The sequence below is a fragment of the Parambassis ranga genome, chromosome 19, assembly GCF_900634625.1.
Source record: "Parambassis ranga chromosome 19, fParRan2.1, whole genome shotgun sequence".
NCBI lineage: Eukaryota > Metazoa > Chordata > Actinopteri > Ambassidae > Parambassis > Parambassis ranga.
In genome coordinates this window covers 4850501-4866285 of record NC_041039.1, presented here as the reverse complement: position 1 = coordinate 4866285, position 15785 = coordinate 4850501, and the positions used below count along the sequence as shown (strand labels likewise).

Genomic DNA, 15785 nt, shown 5'->3' with positions numbered 1-15785 from the left:
ATGGCATAAATATCAGTAGATAGACAGAATATACAATGTTGAGTTATCCTATAAATATCTGAATTTTAATCAATATTGTACAAAATAAATAATTAAGCAGCGCTGCTCATTGAAAAAGGGCAAAAAAAGACCTAGACACAAATATTGCTCTGACTTGACCTCATCTGGTAATTCTGTTTTCAACTAGTTAAAAGACATCCATCCATTTCCCTAATGCACTTTGTACTGTGCCACAGGGTCACAGAGGTGCTAGAGCCTATCCCAACTGGGCAAGAAGCAAGGTATTCCCAGGCCAGTCTGTTGCAGGGCCAACTCACACCTATAGCTAATTCGGAGTCCGGTTCTGTTTGGGATCACTTGGAAATGTCCTTGTTTTCCATAAAAACCACTATAAGATTAGTTCAAACAGGAAATATAATTAAATAATTAGGGTATGTATTGTTATCACAGAGGGTTACATTAGCCATGTAAACAGCTAAAGGTTGGATTCGAAAAATGGAACAAAATGTTGTTCTGCATTGAGCAGAAAATCTGAATCTTGACCTTTGATTACATTATTTTATTATAGGTTAAATATGCTGAAACACAAAACAGGTGTAACTTTCCAAAAACAAGCAGATTGTTAATCTTCAGCAGCCCCTTAAATCCTTTGGATCTCAAACAGTCGTATGTCAGTGTCGTACCAGATCGGAGGATCCAGGTTGCTGTGACAACATGAAAAAACAAGTCAAGATTCAGTCAGAGGACTGGTTAAGAAGTGTTAATGTGCCAGATGTGGGTTTGTTTACCGTAAATAGATGACTCCCCACATGTAGGTGCGGAACCACATGGCGGTACCTGCATTGGATTGGTACTTTCGGATGAGGATAGGATGAGGGACGGGCAGGAGGCCGACCAGCGTGCCGTGCTGCAGGAACTTGAGGATTTCTGACTCGTCTGTCAAACCCCTGAAGACGACACCAATGAAAACGTTTCAGAGCTCTGAACATTACTCATAGTTCTGGTCTTGAAATGTTCTAGTCCTACTTGTCAATGCAGATCTTCTCCACCTGAGGGACCAGAACTTGCAGCAGTCTCATGATCGTCTGTAGAGGAAGTTTGCTCTTCCATGACAACACCTGAGAACAGGTAGATGACAGAGGACGTCACATGATACGAAACACCACACAGAGGAAACGAGACTACAATATACAATCCTCACCCAGTCTGAATTAGCGCTCCAGATTGACACAGATGAGACACTCGACAGTCGACTCCTCGCTGCTTCGGACTCTGTGTGATACACCTGAAAACAGACCAAACTCCTGAAGCACAGACAGAAACAACCCAACATTTGTGACAGTGTGTGCCGCCATACCTCGTGGTCTCTCTCCGAGTTGGACTCTGTGTCGCTGGCTCCAGCTATGGCACTGCTGTCAGCTGCTGTCTGTGGAGAGTCCAAATGTGGCACAGCAATCATCGTCCCATCTGCGCTCACCTGAGACTTCTCTGTTATCTTATCAATTCCTGCGACACACAACAATCTGCCTCAACCTAAAGGGAAGAACACCATTGAGGAGCAGAATCTGCTGGTGTCTTACTTGGTGTGGCCTCTAGGCTGGCTTTGAGTGTGCCAGGCTCGGCGGGTACCGCTGGCCTGGAACCCTCCATGGACTCATTCTCTGTGGAGTTCTTCCTGGAGACCCCGGATTTCTTCTTATTCTTCTGTAAGGCCTTCTGAATAGAGAATGTGTCAGACGACAGGTTGGCCAGCTGGTGGAAGACATTTCGCTTACGGATGATGGTGTACACCAGATTGCTGTTACCTGAGGAAAACATCAGATTTTTATTCACTGACTTCCAGATTTCCAGCCTGCAAAATGTTAACATCTATGTTCCCACCATCAAACTGATACTGGATGATATTGTTGAAGACCTCCAGCAGGAAGAAGACCAGGTGGTGGTTCTGAGAGGCAGAGAAGAGGAACCAGGGCGTGGAGAAGGCTTCTAGAAGGTGGAGCAGTTTGTTGGCTGCCACCATAGACAGGCTCTTCAGGTAAGGTGAAACTATGGAAAAAAATCATACTCAGCTGAGCAACTCTCCTGGTCATCCACCAGGGGGCAGCATTCAGCCATGATACTTACTGTTCACTATTATTGTGAGAAGGCAGTCGAACAAAATATGGAGACGCTGCTGTCCGCAGGTCATAATTTTATGGAAGACCTGCACATAAAGATATGAACTTGTTGCTGTGAATACTGTGAAATTCTGTCCAAGTACTGTTCACAGCTCCTCACCACTATGAGCAAGTCAGCGTGGGTTCCTGTGAAAACAGGAATGTCCATGGGGACACGGAGAGTGTACGGCTTGTTCAAACGAACCCCGAAGTTCCTCTCTCCGCTCATGAGCAGCAGGATGAAGACGCCAATGTGCACCAGGCCCACACGAGCTGCATGTGCACACAAACGGGGAAATTCTTTTTCATGATCTTACACTAGTCTTAAAGGTAGGGTAGGAGATTTCATTCTGATACACTTTTTGTTAAGTTAGTGTAACTTCACTTTACAATCCAATAACAACCGATTAGTTTGGCAGTTTCGCATTAAAACGAAGAATATTAATCATCTGTGGAAGCTATAAAACGCTAAAAACATCAGCCAATCCTACGAGGCGCCCCTGCATGTATAGTTGGATGGTTGTCACTCTCTTTCTGCTCTGCGCGCATCAGTGAGGTACGTGCATGATGTCCGAAGTCACAGATTGGTTGGGAGGCGTGGCTTCGGGATGAGCTCCGAGAGAACGTGTTTACTTTCAAAATCTGGCTGACTCTCACTGAGTTTTCAAAAACTCCTACCCTACCTTTAATCTGTTAATGTTATTCTTTCTCCCCCACAGACACCCAAGGGTGACTCACACTGATCTGCTCTGGCATTGTTCAGGTAGAAGAGGATGGGAACCAGCACATCCAACACATCGCTGCTCTTAAGGACAAAGAAGAGGAATTTCTAAAACACACACAGAGTAAAATCAGTTACTCTTACTTCACATTTTGTGTAAAGTAAAAACATAATGTACATTATGCATTCACACAACTGCACTGTACACATACAGAAAAATAACCTACGAAAACGAACAAAACAACACAAATAAAATGCATCTGAATGATGGCTTTAGAAAATGGAATAAATAATGGTTATCGATTCTATATTGTGTGACAACGAAGCAAATCTATAAATATAGGCGTGTGTGTGTTTTATTGAAACCCTTTTCCTGTCTCTACCTTGTTGAAGTCACAGATTTTCCAGAAGAGGATGAGCAGCTCCTGGTGGAACTGGATCTTCTTGGTGGAGTGAGGCAGGTACGTCTGAATCAGAGGATTGTTAAGCAGCCGAGTCACACCTTTGAGGATGAAGCTTAAGTCCTGATGAGCAAAGAGAAGACAATTAAGCATCAAACAGTGTGAACAGCGTGGTCCTGTTCACTGCTGAATATACCACAGTACCTCTTCTCTGTGTATCCTGGACAGGTAATTCACAAACAGGTTATCAGGTCCGACAGGCTGAAAACAAAATCTGCATCAAACATTTTACAAACAATCTTTGAAAATATTAATTCAGATTTTTGTTTAAATCTACCTCTGGCTCCTCCTCAGCTGAGGAAGGCACAGAGGTGTCGAGGGCCTGGAGAGCGGCGCTGGTGGCCGACCCGACCTCGTGTTCCAGGGTGACAATAAGGATCTGGAGTGCCTGCTCCACCAGCTGCTCCCGGGAGTCTGAGAACAGCAGGTGGTTGTACGGGACGCCGTAGCCCACGGGGTCGTAAGCACAGACTACATTGAGCAGGGAGGTGAACAGAGGCAGGGCATGTCTGGGTGAGGCAGTGAAAGACAGGTGGAGGTCAGTCAGGGGGGGCTCTAAGGTGCAGTTATATATTATTGTAATACAGTCCTGTTTTTTTCTATATAGACATGAACATGTGTTACAGTCACCTGTTTTCAGTAGAGCAGAAGAAGGACACCCAGGGATTGAGGATTTTATTTTCAGAGGAGGGAGGAAGGTACATGGCTTCAGAGAAACAGGTGAGGAGCAACTTTAGCAGCTCTGTCCTACAAACACACAAGATGGATCATTCCTTCAATTCAGTTTATTCTAAAATCTCATTCATCCTCCAAAGGGGCGATAAAGACAGCAACTCTTCAACAATCAGGCAGATAATTAGGGCTGAACACACAGTGCAGTCTCACCTGTTCACATCCTGGATGAAGTTCGGAGGAGGCGACTGAGCAAAGCCAACACCAGCTTCCCAGATATACTCACAGCTGTCTATGGATCCAATGTCCTCAGCTGAGTCCTACAACAACAGAGAATTCACAGTCTGAGGGGGCAAAAATAAAAAACAAGTACTAGCAATCTTACTACTTGGTTGAAGTTATACAGAAAGAGAACTTGGTCCTTTCCTCATTTCCTCAGTGCATAGAGCAGTAGGTTTGTTTTCACACCTCTTTCTACCATGTGATTCATCAAGTGGACTAAGCTAAGAACTCCACTGACAATATCTGCATGCAACACCTCCACACTGATAAATACAGCTTTATGAATAGACTGTACAAGGTGCTACCATTGTTCCTCATAAGAAAACTGACAGCAAAGGGCACCAAGCCATGAGGTTGAAAAAAAAAACACAGGAGCTGTAAATAGCTGTGTATTTAGTCCCAAAATATACAATATGATACAATACCAGAACCCTAAGCCCACATGATACAACAGATGTTAGATTTGATACAATATCCTACTAGACAAGAATAAGCGATACCAGAAGGATGAGATACTAGACCAGATTAACAACATCACAAAACAAAAAGTGAAAAAAAAGTGAAATATCACATGGTCCTAAGTATTCAGAGCCTTTGCTGTGACGCTCATAATTTGAACTCAGGTGCATCCATTTCTTCTGATCATCCTTCAGATGGTTCTGCACCTTCATTTGAGTTGTTTGATGATACTGATTGGACTTGATTAGGAAAGACAGAATTGTGGCACAGATCTGGCCAATGTTACCATGTTACCATGTGATATTTCAGTTTTTCTTTTTTAATAAATCTGCAAAAATGTCAACAATTCTGTGTTTTTCTGTCAATATGGGGTGCTGTGTGTACATTAATGAGGGCAAAATGAAGCAAATGGCTGCAAAATAACAAAGAGTGAAAAATTTTAGGGGGTCTGAATACTTTCCATACCCACTGTATGTCTGCATAAGCAATGTTGATATTTTATGATTGTCCTGGCTGGTTGATGATGAATTTACCTGCAGTAAATGCAGAATTCGTGGAGATCTAAGTCTGTGATCCATGACTACATGACTAAATAGATTTGGGTTAACTAAACAAATCTAATATTAAGTCAACAAAGATGCCTTTTGACCTTCAACTCCTGGAAAGTAAGAACTCATATCCAACGTGACGCTTAGCCTACTTCTGCTAATGTGCTTCTTTGTGCACAGCATGCTTCACAGGTCACACAGGCAGGTGGGAACAAATGACAGCTGCTGGCCATTTTCCACCTTCTTCAGCACAATTTTACACAGGTTAACACTTCCTCAGGTGGCAATAAGGTTTGATTGTAGCACACATCACCTCCCAGTTTTTCCAGTGTTTGCAGAGCACAGTTAAGAAGTGTTCAAACATAGACACACCTCCCCCTAGCTGAGTCGCGCAGTCACTCATTAACTCAAGCTCCTGCCTGAGAAGGTTGTGAGATGGAGATAGTGGCGGTAAGTTGTAACTGGCTAAATAACAAAGATTTACATCTTTTATAAGTGAGGCAATTTGTTGACACTGTCACAAAACAAAGAAAATGCTGCCCAAGTTAGCTCTGTAGTTCCTTTTTTCCTCACTGACTGAAGCCTTTAAAATGAGACATTTGATATTAGTCTGTGTGTGAAGTGTAAAGCTTGAGTATGGAGATGAGCTAAAGTCTATCCAGCTAGCCCGTTTCAAACTGTAAATTAGTCATGGCACTTAAACCATCCACCTTCCCAGCTGTCAATGACCAAGAGGTTCCACAAACAGACAAACAACCACCCATGACCAATTTAGAACCCCCAGTTTTTCTAACATGCACGTCTTTGGTATGTGGGAGCAAGCCAGACTATCCAAAGAAAACCCACGCAGACAATGGGGGGAGAACGAGTTCTCCACATAGAAAGGCCCCAGCCAGATTCGAACCAGGAGCCTTCTTGCTGTGACGTGCTAACTACTGCACCACCGTGCCACCGGCACATGAACCAAGAACTGTTATTCAGACAAAATGTTTCATAGTGAGACTCACCGGGCTGTTCTTCTTATGGCTCTGGATAGTAAAATCTGGACAAAAAAGGAGGTCAGAAATGGCCAGCAGCAGAGATTCAGCCAGGGGCCGAGCTTCATCATCAACATCGTCATCCAAACGCTGAAAGTTAAAGAGACGAGTCAAGGTTAACTGCACCTTTCATGGTAAGTATAATGGTTGTGTTTTTCTGTGGCATTGGTTCAAACACGTAGATCCACTGCAGAACTACAAATTGCATTCATCCCATCTGAAGCCTGCACTTTGCCTCACAGTCCCACACTTTCATTTAGGGATATTCAATCCCTCCCTAATTCAACCGCTGGCTAGAGGGGGTGATACAATATGGGCAGTGTTTGGACCACAGTCTGCTGCCGACCAGGTAACCAGAGACCCAACAGCCGCAGGAGGGGAGAAAGGCAGGCTTTGGACAGTGAAAAAGTCTCACAAAAGTCTCATCTTACACTGCAGGGTCGGAAAATCAGACAGCTCCATCACTTCTGTAGATGATTATGGCTGGAAATATCAAAGCAGCTCAGGTCCTCAGTTATCTGCCGAGCTGACAGATTAAACTCTACAAACTGTCTGCAGAAAGATTGGATTCCTTTTTCCTGCACATGTTTCTGTCTATTTAAAGACACAAACCATTCATTCTCAGGCTGTTTAAAGCATTGCCACCACTAAGGAGGACTCAGTGTCAGAACTGTGTCGGAGACATACCCCAGCTCTGCTAGCTCCAGGGACCGTGGACCAGAAAAAACCCCTCCAGTCAGCGTCCTCAAAGATGTAAGGCAGGATTCTCGTGAGCAGACGAGTGCAGTTCACCACAATCTGACGCTCCTTCTCCGAGGGGCAGCCGGAGTCCGCTCCCTGGACCAGCCTCTCCACAGCCTAAGACACAAACCGGAGAAGTTCTGTTAACTAAAACTAACTAAAAAGAAACATTTAATGCCAAACAGTTTCCTTGTTCCATCTTTGTACAAGTGACCTTTGACCTCTGTGTGGGAACAACAAACAGCTGCATTCTTTTTGTCTCTGACTGTATCCAGGTCAGACAAAAGCTGCACTAAAGTGCACACACAGGGGCCCACGCTGCTTTAGCAACTAACATCTGAAACTAGGCTTCCTGCAGCCCCTCAGACATTGAGGGCTAACAGATTTAAGGACAGATATAAGAGAGCTACTTGTCTGTTGACCAAAGAACACTCGTGCCTATGAGTGAACACCTTGTAGCAGAGGGTTGCCAGGTTTGATGGAGACTCCTCTCTGACAGCTCTGATCTCTGCTGCCGGCACCAGAGCAAAGACATCCTGGACGTTAGTGGATGAGTCAGCCCAAAACTGATCCCAGAAGGCATCGTCTGATGCTTCAACAGGCTGCAGGAGGAGAAACACACCAAACAAACAAAAAAATCACATGAGTGTGAGAAAAATCTGTAGTTTGAATAAGAGCATGATGCTGAATATGCAAAATATGGTGGCCAAGAAGGGCCACACATACAAAACCAATACTAAATTTGCAAAACTCACAACACAACAAAACGCATGTTACTTACATTGTGTGTAAGTTGTCGCTTTCACAATCTGTGCTTAATTTAGCTTATGCTAACATAAAAGTGTTCATAAAAGCCCAGCGCTAAATGACACAATACATAAATGTAAACATATAAAAACACCATCATCTGTGACAAACACATAGCGTGAGCAATAACTGTAAGTGAGGTTATGACTAACTTCCGCTGCGTTCTCAGGTTTTCAATTTGTGTTATTTTTGTGCAAATTTAGTTTTTGGTTTTGAACGTGTGGCCCTTCTCGGCCACCGTATCAATACTATCTAATGTCAAAATTCAACATAAAGAGTACATACATGACTCTTAAAACTCATTTAGCCATTTAGTTACCTTAAATTACGTTCAGTATTAAACTTAGAAGAGGAAAAAAGAAAGAAAAAATTAATTTTGAATGTCTTTGTCAATTTAATGTTCTGTTAACCTGACATATATTCGACGATTAGCCATGACCGTGTCGCATCTACGTCACTGACTGATAACGAGTTCCACTTTAAATAGAACATGCAGCTTAAAGCGGAGCGTTTCTACTCCATAAAACAACACAAATATAACAACAACCTGTCACTGTCTCTGGAGGCGTGTGTGAAACCTCGTTTCTAAACGTACTGCGCTGTTTTTCATATTTTCCTCTACTTCCTTGAAGCACTATTTGTTACCATCTGGCACTCCAACTTTATCTCCATAGGCTGCATTTGGAAAGTGCAAACAGACGGTGGGACGTTTGCAAAGTGTTACTCTTAAACACACATACACATATATACCTGTGTTTTGGTTGTCAGTTGGATCACCGCTTTCCTGAAGTGCAGTTTGCTGTCAGCGTTTCCCATTTCTGTCACAGACCTTCTCCTCCTGCCTGCCAGGATCCTGGAGGATAAACTCCCTCATCCACCGCCACAGCCGCGCTACGCTCCTGCTGCGTTCAGGCACCGCCCGGAAATGTCATCTTTAGGTAAGCTAAACGCTGTTTTTTTGCCGTCACTTTGTTGTTTTTTAATACAAAATATGTTCATAACTAATAACAGTAATTGAAATTGTCTGTATTTATACTGTATCACTAATTAAATAACAACAGGCAAATACATTAATAGAGAGAGTTTTGCATAACTCGTCAGACGTATTGTTGATTTTATTCGATGTAATAATTCCGACGGCTCCAGAAGGCACCATGAGCAGACCAGGATCCAAACAGAGAAACTTCCGGGATGTTAATGTGCATATTTTCTGTCATGCTTCTTTTTAAATTACACAAGAAATTAGATAGATATAGGTGTAAAACATTACACATAATAAAACATTAAAATTGATCATTATTTTGTTTGTAGGCTACACTTTTTTATTTTTTTTTTTTATTATTTTTTTTTTATCTGGAGCCACTCCATGTTTTTTTGTTTTCTTCTTCTGTCCTGTAGTAGTTCTATCATAACTTGGGCTTATGTGTTAGGTTATCTTGCTGCAGGATGAACCTATGACCAAATAGACACACACCAGAAGGCAATGCATGGTGCTGTGGTAGCCATTCTGGCTCAGGGTGCCACCAACCCTGGATCCAGCAAAACAGCCCCAGACTGCAACCCCTTCCATCCATGTCCGACAGCTGATGTCACACACTGAGGAACCATCATTTCACCTACTTGATGGCATACAAACATACTCTCAGAAATGTGTATTCTGAATCTGTTGTGGCTTTGTGTTTTCCCCACTTTGCATGTGTGTTTACGGATATATTATATTTTATATATATATATATATATATATATATATATATATATATATATATATATATATATATATATATATATATATATATATATATAATTATTATATATATTATATATATAATTGTGACAAAAATCTTTGTAGATAAATTGCTATGAGGGTGTTGGACAATTCTACAAAGGCACAGTGTCTCAGTCGCACAGCGGGCTGAGGTGCAAGCAGTGGGATTTAGACACCAGGAGGAGGTTTCTGTCTTCAGACATCCACGCTGGGAGACACAATTACTGCAGGTTAGCTCCAGCAGATTGGAAGTGTAGTGCAAGGGTATGAGTGTATAATAGTCCATCGTCCTTTCCTTCAGAAATCTTTACTACAGACAGCGTCCCTTGTGTTATGTTTGGAAGAACTATCAGCTGTTGTGGGAGTACTGTGATATTCCACGCTGTGGCTTTGAGTCATGTAAGTGTCTCCTCACACATTGGGCTACATTTTCAGACTGGTAGACTTCTTGTTGAATTCCTTTCTGACCTTGTAGATCCAGCTGCACCTTCTCCTGTACCCACTGAGTCAGGTAGGTCTTGACTGATTGAATCTCTTTTAATTGCTTTCCCCTGCCAAAAATGTACTTACATCCACCAGCTGCTGAGCTGTCATGCGGCCATCGCACCAGAAGAAAGCAGATGAAGATTGTTGGTGGGGCAGTAACTACAGTGCAATCCCACCCATGGAACGCTGCCATATTTTGGCAAAGCAAATCCAAGCAGAAGGTTTTCCGTTGTGGGGGAAGTCTGATCTCCACCTGCTGGGTGCTCACGGCCGCCCACTGCTTCCCTGAGGGGTAGGAAGGGAGGTCACTTACTGTAAGGACAGCAGGTGCTGTATATGACTGGATTTCTCTGTAAATGTTTCAGCTCTGATGGAAAACGATGCTTCTCAGTCACCCTGGGAAAAAGTGCCCTGAGTGAGAGTGACCCGAGTGTGGAGCAGATGTTCAGGGTGGAAGAGATCTACATACATGAAGGGTTTGATAACAGTGAGGGGAACTTCAACAACGATATTGGTGCGAACAAGTCTGAAACACACACACATACACAGACAGCTGACTAAAGATCATAATTCATGTAATTTCCTTTGTGAACTCTCTCAAAAGCCCTGCTGAAGCTGAAGGCCACAACTGGTAAGTGTGCCAAAGAAACAGAGTGGGTGAGGACAGTGTGCCTGCCTCCACCTCAGCAGAGCCTCCAACCAGGTACCACCTGTGAGATTGCTGGTTACAGGAAAGAGAAGCAAGGTGAGTCAATTCCTTTGTGTGTGGTTGTTATGGAAGCTAAACTATCCAAATCTTTTTATCTATTTGCCTAGCTTATATTTAAGGCAATTACATTCATCCCCTTTAATCATTGTAATAAGACCGTGCTTTCCTCCTCTGCAGGGTTGTGGTACAGGTCTCAGTATCTCAGAGAGGCTCAGGTGAACCTCCTCGCCGACAATGTGTGTCGACACAAGGATTATTATGAAAACATGATCACTGATAACATGTTTTGTGCCGGTCGTCCTGACTGGAGCCAGGATGCCTGTGAGGTATATACTCTCATGCCCGGGCTCGATGTGTGTTTTGATTTCGGTGTGTGGGTTTCTCTTAATGCTCTTCATCTGTTTCCCGCAGGGTGACTCAGGAGGACCTCTGGTGTGCGAGGTTAGCGACAGGCTCTTCCTGTTTGGAGTGATCAGCTGGGGCGATGGCTGCGCAAAAGAGTTCAGACCAGGAGTTTATACCAGAGTGACCAATTACAATAAATGGATAGAGGAGAAGACAGGCCTGTTCTCCATTACTGCTGGAGCCGTGTTTCCACATAAGTGAATTGTAACAAAAAAAAATATCTTTTTAATTATTTTGTTACCAACTTTGCTTTATGATTTTTGTATGTTTTAAAACTACAGCAGTTTGAAATGACAGTAGACCTTCCTAAATAGGACCGCGCCTTACTCAACTCACTCACACAATTGCAAGAAAATTAATAAGTTTGCCTTTGCACACATATAACATTTAGACTTATTCTTTATAGTTATTAGTGTTTTTTTTGTATTTCAACTTGTTTCAATTGTTACATTACAAGTTTTCCAAGATGATTTTATTTTTCCTTGATTTTATTATACTTTTGCAGTGTTGGTGTGTGGTATGTTTTATTTGATGTTTGTATTATGTATTAGGTTGTACATATTTGATATTGTGCAAATTAAAAAAACAAAACTTTTTTTTCTATAAACAACTTTTTAATTAAAACAAAATATATAATAAAACTGTCCAGTTTGTTTGAGCCGTTAACTGATATTTGAACCTTTACAGCGGCCTCTTGTGGTCATACCCAAAGAAATTACAGACTAGAAAAGCATTTCCTGAAGAAAATGCAAGTTTGATTGCCGCAGCTGAAGCATTGCTTTGAGCGCTGATGTGAACGATTGCTCTGAATTGCTGGAGAATCTGCAATCTGAACTTAATTTGCTGAAACACAGTTAAGAATTTAGAAAGATGAAGCTCTTATTTGGAAAAGTAGAAAATGTTTTAATATTATGAAGACATGAAAGTGAAACAGCTGAAGACAAGAACAGTATGAAGTTATGACCTTAAAGAATAGCCTGCGAACAGCTGGCTGTCAGGGCAAAACGGTTTGGTGTGGAGTTTTAAGAGGGACACCATAAGAAAGCCAACGAGTTTTCCTTCGAACTGATATACAAATTACCTCAGTGAGATGGACGGTGCAGGTCTAAGCGCAGGTTAGAGAGATTTTTTTTAGGCATCTCCTCAGCCTCTCTCCACTCTGAGTGATGACTCACCCACTCTAGCTCCCAACATTCCACGCAATACACACTAATGTTAAACTCAGAAGAGACCTCAAAAACCACTTCATCTTTAATCCCCGGCCATTGCTGCTTTGCAGCAATCAAACTAATTAACTATTTTACAGCTACTTAACTTGACCAGAAGGTGGCGCATGAGTAGTAGAAATTCATGGCAACAGCAGCAGCAGGTGATACACAATGGTGGTTTTTGGCCATTTTTATTTGTTGTCATTTCTGGTGGTTTTGTGTTTAGTTATGTATGTTTATATGTTTTTCTTTTTTGCTTATTTATTCCCATAATTTTAATTTTAATTCAGCTGGCCCTGTAACTCTTCGGCCCTTTGGGACCTGTACAGTACAGCATCAGAAATTGGACAGATGGACGCCTCATTTCAAGTCGGTGCATGCTGGGACAGGCTGCACCCACAGAAAGCAGGTAAAGAATATGTTCGTCTATCAAGAAGGTGTGTGTGTGTGCTTTTTGTTGTGTTAATGACACACACGAAGAGTGTATGTAGGAATAAATGACCCTAAGACCAGAATCTGTTTTCATGCAGATGAACCGGTCTGGAGTGTTTATGCTCGATCTGATATGCGTCATCCTGATCAGGAGAAGTTTTGGGTGTGGCTCTTTTACTTTTTACACCTTTCTGGACCTTCAGGTATTTTCAGCACCAAGTGTTTTACATTTATTTTATTATAATACTTCTGTTCACATAAAAAAACCCAAATGGTTTTAAATGTTCTGGACTACATTCCAACAGTATTATTATGTTTAAGTGATGAGCTAACCTGCATGTTTTCATGCATCTTCTTCCTAAACAGAGGGGGCGTGGTTTCAAACTCGCCTCCCAGCCAAACTCAGAGCTGCTGTCAGAGGACTCTCTGTCAGCCTGTGTGTGACATAACGCAAAGTAAGTGCTCTTGTTTTCACATCTGTTTTGGGAAATTCTTGCTAAAATGTAAACATTTTCCTAAGATGTTAAAATGAGTGGATAAATGTTTGGTAAAGCTCTTCATTTATATCCAGTTTGCTGTGTTGAAGCCTTTTTGCTGCAGTGAGACGACCTGTTTGTTCACGTCTGTTTTGTGCTACTTCATCTCCATCTTATAGTCATTACCAGCATCCAGCACCATGCCTGAGACCGCAGAGTCCCACTCAGTTTCTCTCACCACTAATCGTAACTGCACCATTGAGATCACCAATGTCAGCTCTGTGTACTGCCTCGTCAACCCAAAGTAAGAATCCCCTCTCAGGCACAACCTGCAGGGGGCGTTTTAACCTTCTGGACTTTTGTTTTCTTTAAAAGTTGAGATGTATTTTTTCTTTTTCTTTGTAGTTTGTTTCACCTACCTTCTGGTAATGTTACTGATGTTGGACTGTTGAGGCCCCCAGTCACCGTAGGGCCCCTTTAAATGGTAAAAACGTCTTCTTCTCTTCTACAGGGTGCACGTGGAGAGTGGCTTCACCTTCAGTCCTCCCCAGCCCACAGTGCGCACCACCAAAACTGAGGTGTGCTCCTTCACCAAGGATGACAACACTGCATCGGGTGCCGTGGGCGTCTTGACCTATGAGCTCTTCGACATGCGTAACCGCAACTGCAACGAGCTGATGGCCATCATGTTCTCTGTGCCGTTCGACTACAATTTCTACAAGAACTGGCTGGGGGTGGGCATCTTCGAACACACGAGGGCCTGTGACAAGAAGCTGTTCGAGCTCATGTACAATGACAAAGATTTCACCAACTTTGTGCGACAGGAGGCCAACGGCTCCAGCGTGACGTACCAGGGAAGAACACTGGACGTCAGGGCCTGCATGTCCGACGACGGGAAGGCCATTATCAAACTAGAGCTGTATGATAAAATGGGTAGATAATTCTGAGAAAGGTTCAGCACCAAATAAGTGCATCATTACTGTAAACATACACACATGTTGCCTGTCATTCTTCTGGTGCTTATAAATAAAACAATTCAATCGATTTTTTTGTTTTTTTCATGAAAATATGTGAGAAAAAAAAACCCAAGCATGCAAATAAAAGGTCTCATAAATTGCAAAGCCACTGCTGTGCAGAGGTGCTGAATTACTGCTGCTGTGCTCGCAGGCAGAAAGGCGTGGTGCAGGTGGAGACTCTGAGGTATGAGACTCTGCAAGAGAGACCTTGATGAACTGGCTCATGGCTTAAAAATAAACACACACACAAAAAAATTTGGGTGCACCCTCTGTTTTTCAAGCCAGAACATGGAGTCTCAAGAGTGACAGGGTGTAGGTGTGGGAGGTGGGTGGAGACACTCTTTGGGTGCCACACATTCTGCGACAAGACTCATCTGACGGTTGAACTAAGCTTTTCAGATCTGTCACTGCACGAGGAAGGAACACATCCGTGATCCAGGCAGGTACGCTTCTCCTCTCCTTTGAAAATCTTTTAATAACAGCTCTAGTAATGGCCGTAAATCTCATCCACAGATCTGCAGATAACTCCAGTTGAGCTCTGTTGCTTCCTTTGCCAGCAACACGATGACCGAATCAGCAGAAGCTGTTGCTGCCAGCCTCAAAAGCCGAAGGAATGTCACCATCGAGATCACCAACCTCACCAATAATTACTGCCTCATTGACCCCAAGTAAGTGCACTTCCTCTGCCTGAATATTGCCTGCTTGAAAATAATACCGACTTCTAAAACTGTATCCTTTCCTGCTAACAAATAAGGGTTTACTTGGATAGTGGCTGCTGCCACAGCCCTCCCCAACCTACAGTGCGCCCACTCAAGACCGAACTGTGCAACTTCAGCAAGACCAGCGTCAAGGCGACAGGTGCGGTGGGCGTCCTGACCTACGACCTGTTCGAGAGGCAAAGCAACTCCGCCAAAGAGACACTCGCCATAATGTTCTCCATCCCCTACGACAACAACATGTACAAGAACTGGCTGGCTCTGGGTATCTACAACAAGGGCAAAGTGTGCGACAAAAAACTGTATGAAGAGATGTATTACAACAAGGAGCAGCAAGGCTTCGTGCGGGAGGAGGCCAAAGGCAGCGGCCTCACCTTCGAGGGCAGGAGCCTGGACATCAAGGCCACCATGTCCCCGCTGGGCAGGGCCATCATGAAGGTGGAGGTGTGGGACAAGCTCTTCTCCCCCATGCAGCAGCAACATTACTGAGCTGTTTACATGCGTGGTGTGTCTCTGTAACACGGGATCATGCAATAAAATCATAGTCTGAATTACACAACATGGGTCTTCCTCATCATTTAAAAGAAAATAAAATAAAAAAACCACAGCACTCAAGTTTGGCTTGAACAGCAGGTTTATGTTTGTTTACATATCTCTGTGGAAACACAATGAGCTCTAATTACAGTGT

General features: G+C 43.0%; 4 protein-coding genes across 5 annotated transcripts; 3 read left to right on the top strand and 1 right to left on the bottom strand.

Annotated features, from left to right (window-relative positions):
* Nucleotides 1–38: 38 nt before the first annotated feature.
* hid1b (HID1 domain containing b) lies at nt 39–8772 on the bottom strand. The gene is made up of 19 exons (XM_028431818.1): nt 8635–8772; nt 7530–7679; nt 7024–7194; nt 6307–6426; nt 4224–4330; nt 3969–4085; nt 3616–3847; nt 3483–3539; nt 3261–3401; nt 2895–2985; nt 2278–2429; nt 2125–2203; nt 1882–2046; nt 1581–1805; nt 1358–1506; nt 1202–1285; nt 1027–1118; nt 789–947; nt 39–704 (listed from the first exon to the last, which is right to left on the bottom strand). Exons 1-19 carry the CDS (start codon nt 8698–8700, stop codon nt 641–643), a joined length of 2421 nt encoding a protein of 806 aa, XP_028287619.1. The 5' UTR covers nt 8701–8772; the 3' UTR covers nt 39–640.
* An 806-nt stretch (nt 8773–9578) lies between these two features.
* On the top strand, nt 9579–11648 carry plaub (plasminogen activator, urokinase b). Its single transcript, XM_028430328.1, has 9 exons — nt 9579–9584; nt 9734–9879; nt 9951–10048; nt 10125–10160; nt 10229–10427; nt 10501–10649; nt 10740–10880; nt 11022–11170; nt 11256–11648. Exons 1-9 carry the CDS (start codon nt 9579–9581, stop codon nt 11448–11450), a joined length of 1119 nt encoding a protein of 372 aa, XP_028286129.1. The 3' UTR covers nt 11451–11648.
* A 1607-nt stretch (nt 11649–13255) lies between these two features.
* LOC114452307 (DELTA-actitoxin-Aeq1c-like) lies at nt 13256–14409 on the top strand. The gene is made up of 3 exons (XM_028431556.1): nt 13256–13344; nt 13545–13669; nt 13877–14409. Exons 2-3 carry the CDS (start codon nt 13566–13568, stop codon nt 14304–14306), a joined length of 534 nt encoding a protein of 177 aa, XP_028287357.1. The 5' UTR covers nt 13256–13344; nt 13545–13565; the 3' UTR covers nt 14307–14409.
* A 322-nt stretch (nt 14410–14731) lies between these two features.
* Nucleotides 14732–15641, top strand: LOC114452325 (DELTA-stichotoxin-Hcr4a-like). 2 transcript variants are annotated; one of them, XM_028431579.1, is made up of 3 exons: nt 14732–14824; nt 14895–15049; nt 15136–15641. In XM_028431579.1, the coding sequence occupies exons 2-3, from the start codon at nt 14946–14948 to the stop codon at nt 15584–15586; spliced, it is 555 nt and encodes a 184-aa protein (XP_028287380.1). In that variant the 5' UTR covers nt 14732–14824; nt 14895–14945; the 3' UTR covers nt 15587–15641. The 2 variants fall into 2 exon arrangements, with proteins under 2 accessions (XP_028287380.1, XP_028287381.1); XM_028431580.1 differs by having other exon boundaries at nt 14739–14820.
* Nucleotides 15642–15785: the final 144 nt, after the last annotated feature.